The sequence below is a fragment of the Erigeron canadensis genome, chromosome 5 (genome assembly GCF_010389155.1).
Source record: "Erigeron canadensis isolate Cc75 chromosome 5, C_canadensis_v1, whole genome shotgun sequence".
NCBI classification, from domain to species: domain Eukaryota; kingdom Viridiplantae; phylum Streptophyta; class Magnoliopsida; order Asterales; family Asteraceae; genus Erigeron; species Erigeron canadensis.
Window position 1 is genome coordinate 8,853,305 of NC_057765.1, and position 17,229 is coordinate 8,870,533.

The 17,229-nt window shown below is 34.2% G+C and overlaps 2 protein-coding genes across 2 annotated transcripts; both read right to left on the reverse strand.

Moving 5' to 3' along the window:
• Positions 1 to 1,047: 1,047 nt before the first annotated feature.
• LOC122599372 (copper-transporting ATPase PAA2, chloroplastic) lies at positions 1,048 to 10,236 on the reverse strand. The gene is made up of 17 exons (XM_043771878.1): positions 9,582 to 10,236; positions 8,097 to 8,174; positions 7,229 to 7,326; positions 7,093 to 7,146; positions 6,530 to 6,616; positions 6,010 to 6,174; positions 5,765 to 5,875; positions 5,423 to 5,491; positions 4,751 to 4,860; positions 4,425 to 4,530; positions 4,151 to 4,217; positions 3,971 to 4,050; positions 3,147 to 3,601; positions 2,628 to 2,802; positions 2,194 to 2,325; positions 1,601 to 1,751; positions 1,048 to 1,504 (listed from the first exon to the last, which is right to left on the reverse strand). Exons 1-17 carry the CDS (start codon positions 10,207 to 10,209, stop codon positions 1,374 to 1,376), a joined length of 2,697 nt encoding a protein of 898 aa, XP_043627813.1. The 5' UTR covers positions 10,210 to 10,236; the 3' UTR covers positions 1,048 to 1,373.
• A 6,317-nt stretch (positions 10,237 to 16,553) lies between these two features.
• LOC122601138 (uncharacterized mitochondrial protein AtMg00810-like) lies at positions 16,554 to 17,229 on the reverse strand. The gene is made up of 3 exons (XM_043773906.1): positions 16,863 to 17,229; positions 16,726 to 16,784; positions 16,554 to 16,655 (listed from the first exon to the last, which is right to left on the reverse strand). The coding sequence occupies exons 1-3, from the start codon at positions 17,227 to 17,229 to the stop codon at positions 16,554 to 16,556; spliced, it is 528 nt and encodes a 175-aa protein (XP_043629841.1).

The window sequence follows — 17,229 nt, forward strand, 5'->3', positions numbered from 1 at the left end:
TTCTTCATTCTTGAGTAAATGGCCTTCATATATTCAATCATACTTATTAATCTACATTGTTATTCATTGTGCCTCCCTTTATTGGGGTCGTTTGATTGACCCAATTCAAAAGAATATGGCGAACAGTAATTTGGATTTTTTTTTTTTTTTTTTTTGATGTCAATTTGTGATGTTGAGTTTACATAGAAAATTCTAAATTTCATACCGTTACATTTCTTTAAAATCTTTGAATAAAACGAGCCCTTAGCTAATGGGTGTTGGCGGCAAATATTAGCCCGTGAATTTGATGGGTAACACTAATCTTTATGAATTGACATCTTATGGCATGAGGTGTTGGCATAAAAATCGGCATGGGTATACTGACGGAGAGAAAACTTTGCATGACATTTAATAATGTGATCGGTTGTACATTACAAGTCATGAAACTTAACCATCTCTCTAGCATTTAGCAAACCTTCAATGATTTTTTTTGGCAAGATTTTGCAACCATCCTGCATTATTTGACATCTTTTGACAAGTGTTGATATAAAATGTTGTGATTGATTGTTTTGCCATGCAAAATTTTTGAATTTTGGCAACCATATCTATCACCATTAATCCTTGAGTTATAACTCATGTATTAAGCGTAATGACTCATTATCCATAAGGTTGTGGGTTCATTTTCTATGTGGAAATTGTTATATGTGGATGTGTAATAAATCTGCCTAAAAGATGGTTGCGTTGCTTTTCAAAAAAAAAAAAACAAACTATTCGCTCCTTGCTTCAAATTTGTCATATGTTTGATAGGTTTGTTAGTATTGTATTAAAACCATGCTCACATATTCTCAGCTCGTCCATCATATCTTATTTGTACATTATTAATGAAGATCTTAACTATTCGCTGTTGCATTGTACAGGCCAAACAATTCGCGGGTTATTTGAGAAACCAAAGAAACACCAAAAACTATTCGCTGTTGCAGGCGAAACTAATTTACTAGAAAGAGCAAACGAGTAAGATCTTAACAAACCACATGATTAAATTTTAGCAGGAGAACCATTTCAACCACATTCAATAAAATATTAGTTGTTCAGTCACCTTATAATAAGGCTATTATCAATTATTATTTAGAACATCGCCGTGGCTACATATACATCATTCCTGTAGTTTGTACTCTATACATGCTTGAACCATGAAAAAGGTACAAGTCATCGTTCTTCGCCTTGGCATTTAACTTGCTCTAATTACAAAGTTTTTCAAATCGGAACTCAACAAGAGTTACATTGAATCATAACAGTTATAATAACTGAATAATCATTTCACCTAGTGCAGTCCATCGATATATTATCAACTGACAGACAAACCTCGCTAAGTGCAGCTGTAACAGTTTCGGCTGTTAAATAGCAGATTCAAGTCGCTTATCACTTAAGTTAGTGGCTTTCTTTTTCAATTTTTGGCCAGACCCATGAAATTGTAAAAGTAGCGAGTTGCTGACAACAAATATTGAGCTAAACGCCATCAGTCCACCTATCAAAACAGAAATTATCACTATTTAACAAATTTCCAAGTTGAAAAGGACAATACAAACATCATATAGTGACTGTAATGGAAATTGTGAATCACCTGAAAGTGATGGTGTCATGGCAAAATCGAAATGAGGAAGCAGTACACCAGCTGCAATGGGGATTGCAACAACATTATACGCCACTGCCCAAGACAAATTTTGATGAACTTTTGACATTGTTGCTTTTGCAAGATCAAGTGCATCTACCACCTGTCATAGCAGAAGTTAGTAATTGAAGTCTGATAACTCTTTCAGAGGTGGCAGAATAGGCATGGCCGGGAAAGGAGTCGAAAAATAGTCCGACCATAACATTCAAAAAACTTTTTGTCCAAAACAATCTATTGTAAATAGTTATTATTGTCAAATTTGATTACAAAAATGACAAAATCAACCTTAAATAAATTGTTTTGTAAAGTTTATTCCCTAAGACTACACCACTCCACGGGGAACTTTCGATCCTTTTAACAGCTTTTCTATTTTATTTTACCCGTTTAACACGTTAAAAAAAATAAAAAATCTGTAATGACCCATTTATTTATAAATTGGACATAACTCCAACCTCTAATATAAATTCATAAATTCCTAACAAGATACGAGTTGGAATGTTTTCTATTCCCTCTCTTTTGGGAAGGCAGTTATGTAACATGCTTACTTGTGAAAGTTTGTCGCCAAGAAGTATAATGGATGCTGCATTGGAGGCAGCATTTTCCTGCCCTTCAACTTGCAAAGCAATTCCAACATCAGCTAAAGCCAAAGAGGGTGCATCATTGATTCCATCTCCAACCTTTTTGGGAGGTAAGGTCATGTTAGAACTTCAAATACATTTTACAGTCCTTCAAAATTTATAAATACAATATATAGTATCCATGTCCATCAACTAACATATGGGTGTTCTATAAACCCAGTTAGGTTTTTCAGTAACATTAATTGAGAGAGGTTTTCAAACTAAAACACTACAGCAAATAAAGATTCCTTTGAAAATAAGTCAAACAAAAGAGGAAAATCCTTCAGCTTCTCATATTCGAAAAGGTTGTACTTTTATTATCAGTTATCGCACATTAATACTTAATGAAAAAAGAAACTTACCATTGCAACACAATGGCCAGAGGTTTGCAGATCTGAGATGGCCCCAGATTTTTGTTGTGGAGTCAAAGATGCATTGATAAGATCACTTCCTATGCCCACAGTCTTTGCTACACTTGCAACTGCCTCTTCCCTGTCTCCTGATAGCAGGATTGTTTCAATTCCCCTTTGCTGTAGCCTTGAAATGATAAGAAATATACAATGTTAAGCGAGCAATAAACATGCAAAAGGATTTGATGTTAATGCTTAGAAATCTAAATAGCGCCAGAATAAAAGTGTCATGAAGGAACAACATTAACAATAATGGTCCTTCAATTAAGTTTCTCTTCAAATAGAGATTTCGACTATTAAGTTCGTGAGTAATGTCAGTTCTTTTTGTTGAGTTCAAGAAGATGAAAATATGAAAGGACTCGAGTAAATTACTCGATGCTTTGGTTAGGGACTATCTTCAGTAATCTTTATCAAAAAACTTAAATTGAGATCCATATTTCCTGTTTATTGAAAAATAATTCAGGGTAGTACCTTTTCACAGTAGACTCAGCATCGTGACGCAAATTATCAGATATTCCTATAGCGCCAATGATCCCTTCCCCTTCCCGACCAATGAAAACAACCGTTTGTGAATAATTCGATGATGAACGACCTTCAGATGATTTTTGCATCACCTCTTGCTCCAGATTTTCTATATCTGTCATGTTTTTTTTGTGCTGGAAACGTTCATGAACCCATTTCATAGATCCAACGGCCACCAAATGACCATCTACTTCTGCCAAAGTCCCAAAACCTGGCTCTACTAACTGCCTACTTGTGACTGGAATATTTAAATTTAATGACTCGGCTTTAGATATGATAGCCTTCGCAATTGGATGTGAGGCAGTTTTCTCTACTGCAGCAGCCAATTGGAGAATCTCAGCTTCTCCATGACTATATGATGCCACAGCAGAAACAGCAGGTTTTCCTTCTGTAAGAGTCCCAGTCTGGTATTGCCAATATGAACACACGTCAGCCAATGCGCGAGTCAACAGGTTCAGGTCAAATCAAGTAATTTGTTGACAGGGTACGAAACAGGTAGGGTTGGGTCGACCCAAGACACATCATGTCCAATGAAGTTCACTTTTCGTATATATGATATATAGAAACACGAAATATATTATTAAGATAACAATAATCTAAACTATAATGTACTTGACAAAATAAGTTAAGAGGTTTTATGCTACAAAAGTTCACTTCAGTGACCTTCGGCCAGCTTCATGTTTAGTCTGGTTTTTGTTTGACCGTTAAAAGAACATAAACCAAATCGACAATTTAAATGTGAATAAGTTGAAAATAACACCTCTATCAAATACCTTGTCCAATGTAATAGTGTCTATGTTTGCCAAGCGTTCCAACACATCTCCTCCCCTGATCAGAAGTCCCTGCTTAGCTCCTGCTCAAATCAATAGCAAAATAACCAGAAGAAAAACAGTATGAGATATCTATCTATACACATTAAGACGTTAAACATATCAATTTCCTTTTATATTTACCTAAAGAGGTTCCGACAAGAATTGCAGTTGGTGTTGCAAGGCCTAGTGCACATGGGCACGAGACGACCTGCAAAATACTTTCAAGGGTGAGCAAATTAGAATGGTAAATTCATTGGATTCAGGCATATTTATGTAACTCTGTTTGAAACAGCATTAGTACATGCTCATTTTACAGGAAGTAACTTGGAAAGCATAAAGAGGAAGAAATCTCATGATTGTCATCAAGTACGGAGAGTTAAAATCCATAGACAACATTAAGTCCCTGATAGCTTACCAAGACATCTGTAGAAAGCTTTAAGCTCAGAAGCAAAGGATTTCCCTCAGGACCAGAGATGTCATTAAGCAGCACATCTGGAAAAACATGTACCCCAGCATAGTACCTTGAAAGATATAAAGCAAGAAATTTACCTTAATAAAGGTTGTATAAAATAACAAGATATGCATACACATCATCATATTATTATCTTTCTTGTCCTAATCAGCATTACCTCTAGAAGAATTAAAATAGATAAATATCCAATTCTTTCTAAATACTATCGATCTTGTTATTAATAACTTAAGATTTCAGTACTATGAAAAGCTAAATAAGTTTTTCCATACCAGAAGGCAAATGTTGCTGCTGATAAAGTCATAACAGTGTACACAAATGGGCCTGCAATTGAATCTGCAAGCCTCTGTATAGGTGCTTCACGGCCTTGAGCATCCTCTACCTAAATACAGAAACGGTGGCTAAGACCCATTCACATCTTTAGATAATCATTAAAGGTGGCACTTTTGTCCCATTTACTTAATAAATAAGTCTATAAAAGTTATGTTAATTGCTAACAAACCAAATGGATAAGATCAGAAAACTATTTTAGAAAAATGTAAACCCATCGTGTATTTTCAATGCATAAAACATCTGACGCCATGTAGGGGAAGTTTTATAGTACGATAGTAATATTACAGCTTTTGTAATCATATTTAAAACACTAATATTTCATTTACAGTCTAAAAATTTTTGAGCAAAAAGTGTTAACTGATCGGACAACCCGGCATGTATTGACCTGTAACTATCCAGTTTGAGTAGAACTTGTTTCACCCATTACTTGGGCCCTTGATAGCCTCATCATCTCATTATACCACCTTTAAAACCATTAACAAGCATGTTTCTTTGAATATTTTTTGGAGACTGGACCACAGCATTATAAGTAAATAAGTTTTCTGTTAATTGGGATCTAAACATTTTCAAGTATATTATCTTATCAACAAGTAAACATAAAACTGACTGACCATTTTAACGATCTTTGTGATTGTTGAGTTGGATCCAGTGGAAGAAGCTTCTATTTTCAGTGGACCATCCTGAAAGAGAATCATAAAACAAGGTCACTGTCAAGCTGTCGTCAGTAGAGGAAGCATTCGTTTGGGCGGTCTATCTCCAAGGATAATTAAACATTTCTACTTTGATAAAAAGAAGTAATATTGTGATGAACATGCTCTGCATGTTAAATTCCAAAAACTAATATTTTTGGGTAAGAGGGCATAATTACCAAAAAAAAGTTAAAAGAAAAAAAAATGATCTGATTTCTGTATGCTTAAAATCAGTAAAGGGGAAAAGTAAATGGAGACACATACCCAATTTATTGTTCCAGCTGAGACTAATAGACCTTCTTCCTTGAAAACAGGTAGGGATTCACCAGTAAGCATGGACTCATCCACAACACTTCGTCCTGCGACAACTTTTCCCTACCCACAAAGTATAACTAAGCATATAAAACACGGATTCCATTATGCAAAAGAAGGGTAAACTTGCATAAAATTTAATAGATTTTGTAGTTACAGTTGTCTTAATATGAATATAGATGTGTGATGTGACTTACATCTACAGATATGGTTTCTCCTGGCAATACCAATACCAAGTCTCCAACTCGAACATCATCCGTGGGAACTTCAATACAGATTGAATCAGAGCTTAGTATGCTACCAGCAGAAACATTATTCTCAGATGAAGAAATGACTAGTCGTGACCGTGTTGATATAAGTGACTGCAGAGACAAACATATTTAATCAGCTTTAGATTTTATGGAATGTTTTAAAATGTTTACAGGTGTAGGCTTCTGGTAGTTAACCAAATCAGTAGAACAAATTAGTTAGAATTCTAATATTAGCTTCAAACAAGTTTGTTTTGTTCATAATTTATTTGATATAATGTTTTACATGGAAGGATGCGTAGACATAACAAATTTTACAAGTTAAGCTATTCTTCCTACGCCTTGCCACATGAAATAAGTCAGCAAAGGGAATATATGACATAGGGAAACTAATTTACCTAATAGATCTTTAATCTTATATGCTCAACTATTTTTATGGATACTGTATATTTTCAAGATATAAACTTACTAATAATTCATTCATGTCGCTAGATGCCCGAAGTCTTGCCCTTTCTTCGAGCGAACGTCCCAAGAGAACAAAACCAAGAAGCATGACCTGCACGCTAAAAGAGAGCACCGTTCATGAGAAATTAATCACTGAACATAGTAAACTACTATACTTATTCCCCCATTCACCCACCATGCAGAAACAGAGAAGATGGATTTTTTATTTCAAAAGAGAGTAGTTAACCGAGTAGAAAGCATATAAGGTGGTGAACAATTAATATGACTTGTTGGTGGTAACATGGGCGGGTCCTGTAGGTTGGGTAATGGGTTAGGGTAGGGATGAGCAGGACAACTGGTATTCTTTCATAGATTTAACAAATCTAGCATATAGATAATCTAATAAAGATGATTATGAAAGTATGATTGATTACAACACTAATCCAATTTTGGGAGATTATATGCAATTGATTATGCAACGGTATAATTGTAACCAGCTAAACCCTTTTGAGTCGAGACTAGCTTCCCTGTTTAACCCATTAGCATCGTCATACTCAGAAATATACTAATTAGCAAGAGTATACAAACCGGCTCATCGAAGAACGTGGCATCCCATCCAAGATCAGGGTTAAGAAGTGAGATCTATAAGATAAAGCATATATAATAAGTATGAAACAATGTAAAGATGTATACTTAACAAGTGGTATATGCAAGAGAAGCTCACCGCACTTATCATAAATGCAGCAATGGATCCGAATCCAACAAGAGAGTTCATATTTGGAGATCTCTTGAAGAATGCTTTAAGACCATCAGAAAGCAACTCTGGGAAAGATTTTAGTTTATAAGAAAAACTATATAAGAGACCCTCTGCTACATCAAGTTAAGACCAACTATCTTATTTTCATAGTTTTGTATCTTTTCAATCTGAATAAACAACTGTCCTATATAAAATAAGGCGACTATTAACTTAATTCTTTGACTATTATAGAAAATGTGATTTCTCCACTAGGTAGTAAACAGTTGAAAAGGATAAACTTAAATTCACATCTATAAAAAGAGCTTGAGCTCAAAAGTATTTGGAAGTAAACAAACTATATGATACGGTACCAAGATCCTGTAGCATATGCATATCTTCAGATACCAACTTACATCTCTAGTAATTTACTTCTATATTACTTGTTCAATTGATTCTGTTTTGACTAAATGGTTCCGAGATTGTTCTTTAATCTCCCAACTTCCAAACTGAGCAATAATCACTTTTTGAGCAACAGGCAACAAATATCCCATTCATACATATACAAAGCATGTCTTACATGTATAATAATATTGATGAAATATTGACATGAAAAAGATATCATGAGAACCAATTATAACATCAACTAAAATTGTAGATATGTCATGATCCTCAATATCAGATCTATTACAAAAGTCTGTCTCATTGAGAGGCTGGCAACATTTTTGTTTTCTACTATCAACAATGGAACTTGGCCTGATAAGTTGTATATATGTTATCATATGGGTTGCATATTAAATGAAGGAATTTGCAGCAAAGGATAGAGTAAAACCAATAATCTTAGCTAAACCTGACTAACCTCTTCCAGGTCCCAACAGAGCACCAACAGCTAGACTGCCTTTAAAATAGGAGTTGTGAAGTAACTGCATGAGAGAACCTATAAAAGACCAGAAGTTCAAGCATTAAGTACTCAACATTATCGAGGTAGCATTTCATAATGGCTTAAGTAGCATGGTTGGATTAAGTCGTTAACATCCTTGCCTCTGGAGACAGAGGTCAAGGGTTCGATCCTCACCCCATGCAAAGGCGGGAGGTCCTTTTCTATCATTTAGATAGAACCTGGAAGCAGCCTCTCTACCTAGGTAGAGGTAAGGCTGTCTACATGATTACATCTCAACCTCTCCCATACACCGTCGAGGTATTGGGACCCAGAAACCCGTAGAAGACGGCATTGGGTGTTACATTTTGTTTATAATTATTTCAGAATGGCTTCTAGTTTAGTTCGAAAATCTTTGCAGAAAGATGAAATCCCTCTTAGTAACCCTACTGATGAATAAAAACTACTGGTAGACTAGTAGTGCAGCCAAGATAAAGTCGTACCCCAAAAAGAATTTTTATATTTACCCTTTTTAAGTGATTAACCTTTGTAACCATTGTATTAAGGGTTTGTTTTAATAATTATCCTTCGTGATTGTAGAAATCACATGGAATGCTTGACTATTTGTTACCATTGTACTTGGCTTCATCTTTCATAGCTACCACTTTTAGCTACAGAAATTAGGCAAATGCACTCAAGTTTCCATGTACAGTGTTTTTTGGCGATTCCGACGAGTAAAACGCTATTTCAAAAGGCGATGTAAGATTGTCATAAATGCTTACTACTTTTAGCTAAAGACAATTTACTGAACTCATGGTTTCGGTGTTCATAAGTATGATATAATCATTAATATCAATAATTATGAAATATCTCAGCATGAAATGGTAAATAAATGTTCATTATATAGCTCATATTAACAAAATGTAAGCTTAATCATTGCCCTAAGGGAAAGATATTAGGTATAGGCAACCGAAAGTTAATTCAATTTCAAATTTTGGTAAAATGCAAACATGTTAACTAACCAATTACCAAAAGTCAAAAGTCATTGAAAAAGGTACAAACAAGAAATAAAATGATAAAGCCCATTTCAATGTTAAGAACTCACGTCAAGCAATCACTGTGAGCAAAATGGATTTAGTAAATAGTATCCCTTTTTTCTAACATTTTCCATTACCATTGAGGTTAACTATCCTAGCATCTAATTACATAAACTCCTATTAACCGCACCAAAATGTATTTAACTTGTCATGTTTCGCTACTATATGTATAAAAGTTCCAATTATTGTTATTTTAGTATCCAGATACCGATAACTAGTCTTTGTTTTTCATTAATGTGACATTCATATAAGTTGCTAAAGTATCAAACTTATAACCTCATTGCAAATGACAAGAAGCCTAATACATATACATATCACTAAACATTCATTAAATCTAACTGAATAGTTTACGGAATACGAGAAGTGTTACCATGAGTAGCAACATGAAGACCAAGGGAATGCAACAAATGAGAAGCATGTGAACCACAACATAAAGCAACTAAAGTCCAAGAAAAAACAACTCTATTCCTACTCTCAATCATCATCTCTTCTTTTCTTTTTACACTTTCTTTCCATTTTTTCACTTTTTCCTCAATTCCTAATCCTGACTCTCTCTTCTTGGACGGAAATCCGCATTCCGTCAGCTTCCGTCCTAACTCCTCGGCCACATCACGACCTCCAATCAAATCATCATTCAACTTAACCGCAGCTGTTTCGGTCAACATGTTGACCACAACGGACTCCACGCGCTCGTCGGATGACAGAATTGACTTGACGCGTGACACGCACGCGCCGCACATCATTCCGGTTACGTCGAGGAGGACCGACGGCGAGCGATCGGAGACGAGAGGTTGTTGCGTTTCCGGTGAGGTGAGGTTGAGTGAAGTGGCGGTGATGAGGTGTTTGTGAAGGAGACGTGGCGGTGGTGGTTGACGGAAAAGGTGGTTACGACGTCGTTTGAAGTCAACATTGGTAGGTAGAGTCAAAATGCGGTGGTGGTTTATGGTGGTGGAATTTGGTTGGAGGTGGAGAGAGATGCGGAGGAGATCAGCTGTCATATTATTGTGTGTATGTGAGAAAGTTAGTGAGACACAAAAATTAATAGAAACATGAAAATCTGTGTGTAATTGTGTATGTAATAACCAGTTAATTTTCTGTTCGATCCCTATAGTATTGTAGTTATGTATATCTAGCCTTATATTCATTAGAAACCGTAAAATAGTAAAATAATAACTAACATTGCTCAATCTCGTCATACAAGCTATAAAAGATAACAAGTTAGAAAAAAATTTCTAATGACTTGATTATATATGCTAGCATCATGCAATAACAATGTACTAGTACACTATGTAAACTAGTTATTCCTTTATTTTTCTTTTCGTTATTTATCAAGTATGACTCCACCATTTATAAATCTAGTTTTAAAATGTCTTAATTTTGCTATAAAAAAAAAAAAACCTAATAGTGTAGCTTACTATCTCTTTACTTCCTATTTTTATGTATTGATTTGACATTATATCTCTATGATATATTAAATGGGAAAATGTAGTAAGATATTCCTTATCAACATTGATTGTTTTAAGTTGTTTTTAGTAAATAATCAAATATTGATAAATGGGAAAATGTAGTAAGTTATTCCTTGTAATTGTGTATAATATGTTCTAGTAAAACAAGCTTTTTGGACTACTGGGTTTATATGTGTAAGAAGATGACATATTCAATTATTTTTAGCGTTTATTTGATATACGAACTAAGTCATTGGTACATCAAATGCTCTTAAAATCCTATCGATGGTACTATTATCACCTCTCTTACTCTATTGTATAACTCATAGACTATAATGCTATTTCATAAATGAATAAGGGTGGTAAGTGAAAGTTCTGCAATGGCAATTTGACAAGCGATATCACGTGCGAAAATGGTTGGAAAGGGAGTCAAATCATTAAACATGCGGTGTATATTTTATTTCAAATTGGATATACAAAATTCATTGGATAATATTTAAATTGCCATTACAATTTTCATACAAGGTAGGTACAGTGGCCGGATTTAGACAATCTAGTCGGGAAATGCATTTACATTTTATTTATTTATTTTTATTTTTTTGACAAAACCCCATGTGGTGAAAATCGAACCCACGATGTATACACATCTAGAGACCCTTACCATACCTGCCTGATGCTACTGTGGTGACATAAAAACATTTGGTGACTAATTTTGTGAATTGATTTTCATCACTAACAAGCTAAATTTGGTTACTAGTAATATCAAAAGAGCAAATTTTAATTAATGGTTATTTTAAATCATTATTGATCGGTTACGGTTTTTTTTAGATAACAAATAAAGTATTTTTTGTTCATTAATTATGAATTTTTTTGAAAGGTGAATTTCGCTAGAAACTTCGTGTCGCGATTCGATAGAAAAGGAGGATGGTCTTTTAACCATTCAGCTAAAGCTAAATAAAATTGTGTTTAATTACCAAATTATATACGGACTTATATAGACCAGGAAACATAGGCCAAGACAGGTTTAGGTCATTAAATACTAACTTTCTTGTAGTGTTATTTTTGTTTGTATGGATTTTGCATTTTACGAGATGAGTTTGTTATGGTTACTCCATGTTTTTTTTCAAAACTAAATAGTATGAATGTTTGAGTAAACGTAAAAAAAATTATTAAAGGGTAAATGAGTGGGAACCCTCTGGTCTTATGTACTATTTTGATACTCAGAGTACACACCGCATAAAACTCATGCCCGTTAAGTTACCATTAAATGAAAAAAAAACTATTAAATGACTATTAAGGTTTAAAAGTATATTAAAATTTCTCCATCTTTTAATTTTAACTAAATTTTAATGTTTTATAAAAGATCTATAAGTCTTTATAATATATCATAGATTATAACTTCCAATGTGTTAATACGATTAAACTTTTCAGTATTCTGTAAATCATATACCAAGCAAAAAATGAAATATTGAAAATAAAAGCATTAATGACATTTTTCTAATCTTATTCTTGATACAAAACATTAGAATCTCTGAATACATATAAAAGAGAAACCATAATTTTAAAATGGAGAAATTTGGTCTCATAAATGAAGTTTAAGTTTTAATTAGAGTCATCAAAATGAGGATCTTATATATCATTTTTAACCTTTTTAAATTTAATTTTAGTTTTGATAAATTTAAACATGATCATTAATTATGAAAAATAATTCTCATACTATATAATTATAAAAAGTAACTATTTTAATGATATAGAAAATAATTCATAATTTTTATATTATACTATTTTCGGTTGTTTTATGTTGTACATTTTGTAAAATTATGAGTTTATATCAAATTTTTATCATATAACGTAAGTACTTGGTATGATATATAGATAGAAGATATTACCGATATGTATACGTTGTCTATTATATAATCATAAAAATAGAAGATTGTAAAAATGGTTAGATTAACATTTTTAACATCTTTTAGTTACGATATTATAAAATTTTAACATGTCATTAAGTATTCATAATATATAAAAATTTCAGCAGGTAATATTTATATTTAACTTTATAATGTCACAAAAGATATAATTAACATACACATATCCTTCTAATAACTTTTGATACAATTTTTTTTTAAATAATAGTATCATCAAATTTAAACATGTCTTATTTATAGTTATTAACGATATTATAAGTTTGAACGACAACTTAATATGTTTAATCCGCGTATTACGCGGAAAATAATCTAGTTATATAAAATAATAAAAAAACATAATTAATGTACTTTGAATGTAATTAGAAGTGGGCCATTCCTTAGAAACAAAAAAGAGTAACCAGATTTTTCAGTTTTTTTTTTATGGTTTGCGTCTTTATTTTTATTTTTATGCTATACACCCTATATAATTTAATAAACAATAATCAGGATATATAAAAACTTTCTCACTATAAAGATGCTTCAAAGGTATGCAAATACATACCCACCCTGGATGTACATCTGCCACTCTGGATAGGTATTGTTCGTATTAACAAGATTATTTTTTTTTTCAAAATGGTAAATCAAATGTTTTATAGATAAATGAAGTCAAGTTAAATGGTTGATATACTTAAGGTTTTATCCACATGTCATGGATTCGAACCTTAAAAAAAATTGATGTACTTGTGAGGTTTTTTTTTTTTAACAGAGCCACTTTGCGGTAGGCATCAGTAAAGGTCAAAACGCGGCCCCACCCAAGTAGGCCCGAAGCCCAAAATGTCAGAAAATGGGGGCCCAAGACCCAAACCGAGATAGGTTCGTTCCGGTCATGTTCGATCTAGACCGGTCCGGGTTTCGATTAACCCTGTTTAAATCAAAATTCGGTTTTAATGAGCTGATGGACTTTTAAAAAAAAAGTATGAAGAAATAAACAATTGAAAGATGAAAAAGAGGTCTTTTGAAACAATCCACTATGTAACTTAACATGAGTGACACTCATTCTTGCATGATGAGTTGGAGGTTATTCGAAACACCTCGTTCCATAAAATGAAAAATTAAACACTTTATAACCCGAATTCCGTCCAGGGTAAGCCGATGGTTAAAGGCTACCACCAGCTGGTCAAACTTAGCCGGATGGATCAAATGCCCTTAGTTCCACAATCCGATGAAAAACCCATCGACTTGTCCGCCCATAAGCACAATGACAAAATTGATGGTAAAATATGATACTTATCCATAGCTGACTTATTTGCTTGATGATATCGAATAGTACAACTAGAGTTCAATCCTACAAAAAGCCTTAAAAAGTCATATTACGATTACAAGGAAAGAGATTGTTTAGTTTTAAATCTGGGTCTCCTTAATGAGATGGTGGCAGCTTGGGAAGGACTTGCAGTTAACTTAAAAACCACAGACTCTAGAAAGAGCAGCCTGCAATCCTTAAAATCAGGGGTCATTGGGCTCATATAGAAGGGGATGGAGGCTAAGGAAGTTTTGGTGAATTTGCTCATGAGAGCAAGTCTCATGAGTAGATCTATCAAAAAAGACAATGTGTTGGTCAGCCTGAGAAAGATTGACATTTAATTCAAGCTGGGAGCCAGTGGGAATGTGTTGATCTTGATGTTGATCAACTCCTCCACTGGCTTCTTCCATCAGAGCATCCCTTGAGGATGGATGGGCAAGCACATCATCGAATGAAGAATCACTTTCGGAGATAGTGATTAGATTCTCATTGACATCGTAAGGACCACCAATGGTTCCCTTTGCTGCACAGGGAGCTGTCATGACCTCCTTAAAGAAGGCCATGTAACCTATAGGATCCCTCTATCCAAGGACAGATGCAGACACAGACCTTGCAAGTGTAATGTTAAGGGTAGATGATTGCCCTTCAACAGAGGTGTGTTGTTGCACCAAAGTATCCTTAGGGAGAATTATTGAGGTCTGTAAACCTCCTTGTGATCTAGAAGGCGCATTGGCAGCCTGTGCAGACTCAGAGTGTAAGAATGAATAAGTCTGACCAGCTTGGGGAAGAGAAGCACTATCACCAGTGCAATCGATACTTCTCTCCTTTGGCTGACCATCCTCAGCTTGGGTCTTTTAGAAGCGATTTTTGAAGGACTGGATGAGGGTGTGGCTAGGGTGGCTGATGTTGTGGCCAACCCTTCACCTTTTTTTTTGAAGAAGATTGAATAGATTTAGAATAGATTGAGGGTTCAGAAGCATGTGTACCTAGGTCCCCGTGATTAGCAGATTGAGTGTCAGACTCAGATCACGTTGAAGAAGGGATAGCTTCCTCAAGTGCTTCTTGTTCCCTTTCTCTTTGCCTGCAGAAATCAAGGTAAATCTGCATTGCTTGGGTCAGACCCTGCGTAGTTACTTTGGGACTATTGAAAATGTTATTATTTATGGCCTTGCATTCCACAGTCTGACCAGTTGCCAGACTGAAATCATTATCAAGTATGACCTCAATAATAAGTTTAAGAATCCTAACATAAGGTATGGTTGGACTCTTTTTATTGACTCGACCAACTAAGTCTCTGAAAATAACTGCAATAAAATCTATTCTGGTCATAGTGACCATTGCATGAAAAATTTGCATCTCTAAGGCATTAGGTTGGTTAAAACTGCCTGTTTTTATTTGTAAACATTTTGAAATTGTGCTCAACAAATAATTCCAAATACCATTTAAATGTTTCATTTTACCACTGAAGCCAATGGACCAATAATTCCAACATCTTGCAAAACACTTTTGGCTTCAGTGTGAGATACAACACTTTCGTAAATGTCATCTGGCATGTAAGACAGTTCTAACGCAGACCTAATCCTCTGTAAAGTAATATATACCTTTGTCTTACCATTGAGGATGGTGCCAAAGATTGCAAGATCTCCCTTCTTGTTTTGTACCACATAGCAGCTCGCCCAAAATTCACACAACAAATCTTTAAAAACCATATCTGGCTTTTCAATCAACACCTTGCCAAATAGATGATACCACAAAAATGCGACAATATCATCATATCCTTCTGCCCAAGAAGGAGGATGAATATTGGCTGAAACGAGACTACCGATCTTGATTTTACTCATATCAAGATCAGTTGGGACAACCACTACATCAGAACTGACCACATAAGGTGTAAGTTTATTTACGCTTACTGGAGCTGGGTGTAGACATTCAAATTCAGAAGAAGAACTAGATTGAGAATTCTTAGCAGGAGAAACAGAAGATGATGATGCCATTTAAAAAAAAATAAGAAGAAGAAATTTAAATAAATTAATAAAACGATATTCAGATTAGAAATAAAAAGAGATTGATTTTGAGAAAACGAAGAAGTGATTTGGGGATTTAGGTTAAAAGTTTATATATATATATATATATATATATATTTGGTTTTCATTTAACCGTTTGAAATTGGAGACAAAAAGAATTTGATTGGTGGATGAACAAGTAGTGGAGGTACTTTTTTTAGTAACCGCTAGTTGCAACTATAGGTGTCAATTACCAATTAAAAGAAAATGGATAAATAAATAAACTAAGTAAAATAATGTAAATAATAAAACGCACTGAGAAATTTAATAACAAAAATAACCACGAAGTTGGGTCAGACTCAACTTACCCTCTTTTACTTGAAAATACACCAAGTATGAAAAGGTAGTCTGGGTCAACCACAACTTACCCTCAAAATTGAAAATAACTTCAAGGGGTCAGATTTGTTATTACTTAGCTCACTGCCATTTACATATTTAGCATACCTAGCTTACTTATGAGATAGTTGAACCTCGATTCATCCAATAGCTTTGTAAACAAGTTAGCAAGCTGATTATCTGTTGGAATGAAGTGGAGTTCAATATCTTCTTTCATCACATGATCTCTAATGAAATGATATCTTATATCAATATGCTTGGTCCTTGAATGAATCACATGATTGTTGGAAATTACTATGGCACTGGAGTTGTCACAGAAAATTGGAGTTTTTGAGGTAGTAACACCATAGTCTTGAAGCTGATACTGCATCCATAGAACTTATGAGCAACAGCTTCCTGCAGCAACATACTCAGCTTCTGCAGTAGAGATTGAAACTGAGTGCTACTTCTTACTGGACCAGTTTACAAGTCTGTTACCAAGCAATTGACAAGCTCCTGGAGTACTCTTTCTATCCATCTTACATCCTGCAATGTCAGAATCTGAATAGCCAATTAGATCAAATCCTGAGTCTTTGGGATACTAAAGACCCAGATTGGGACTACCTTTAAGGTATTTAAAGATTCTTTTCATATCCTTAAGATGTGATTCCTTAGGACTAGCTCGATATCTTGCACAGAGACATGTAACAAACATGATATCTGGTCTACTAGCAGTTAAGTAAAGTAATGAGCCTATCATACCCCTATAAGTTGTGATGTCAACAGATTTACCTTCGTTATCTTCACCCAACTTGTCACCAGTTCCCATAGGAGTTTTCATAGGTGAGCAGTCACTAAAACCAAATTTGTTTAAGAGATCTTTAACATATTTTCCTTGGTTTATAAAAAGTCCATTTTTATTCTGTTTAACTTGTAAACCCGAAAAATAGTTTAGTTCTCCCATCATGCTCAATTCATCCTTTTTAGACAT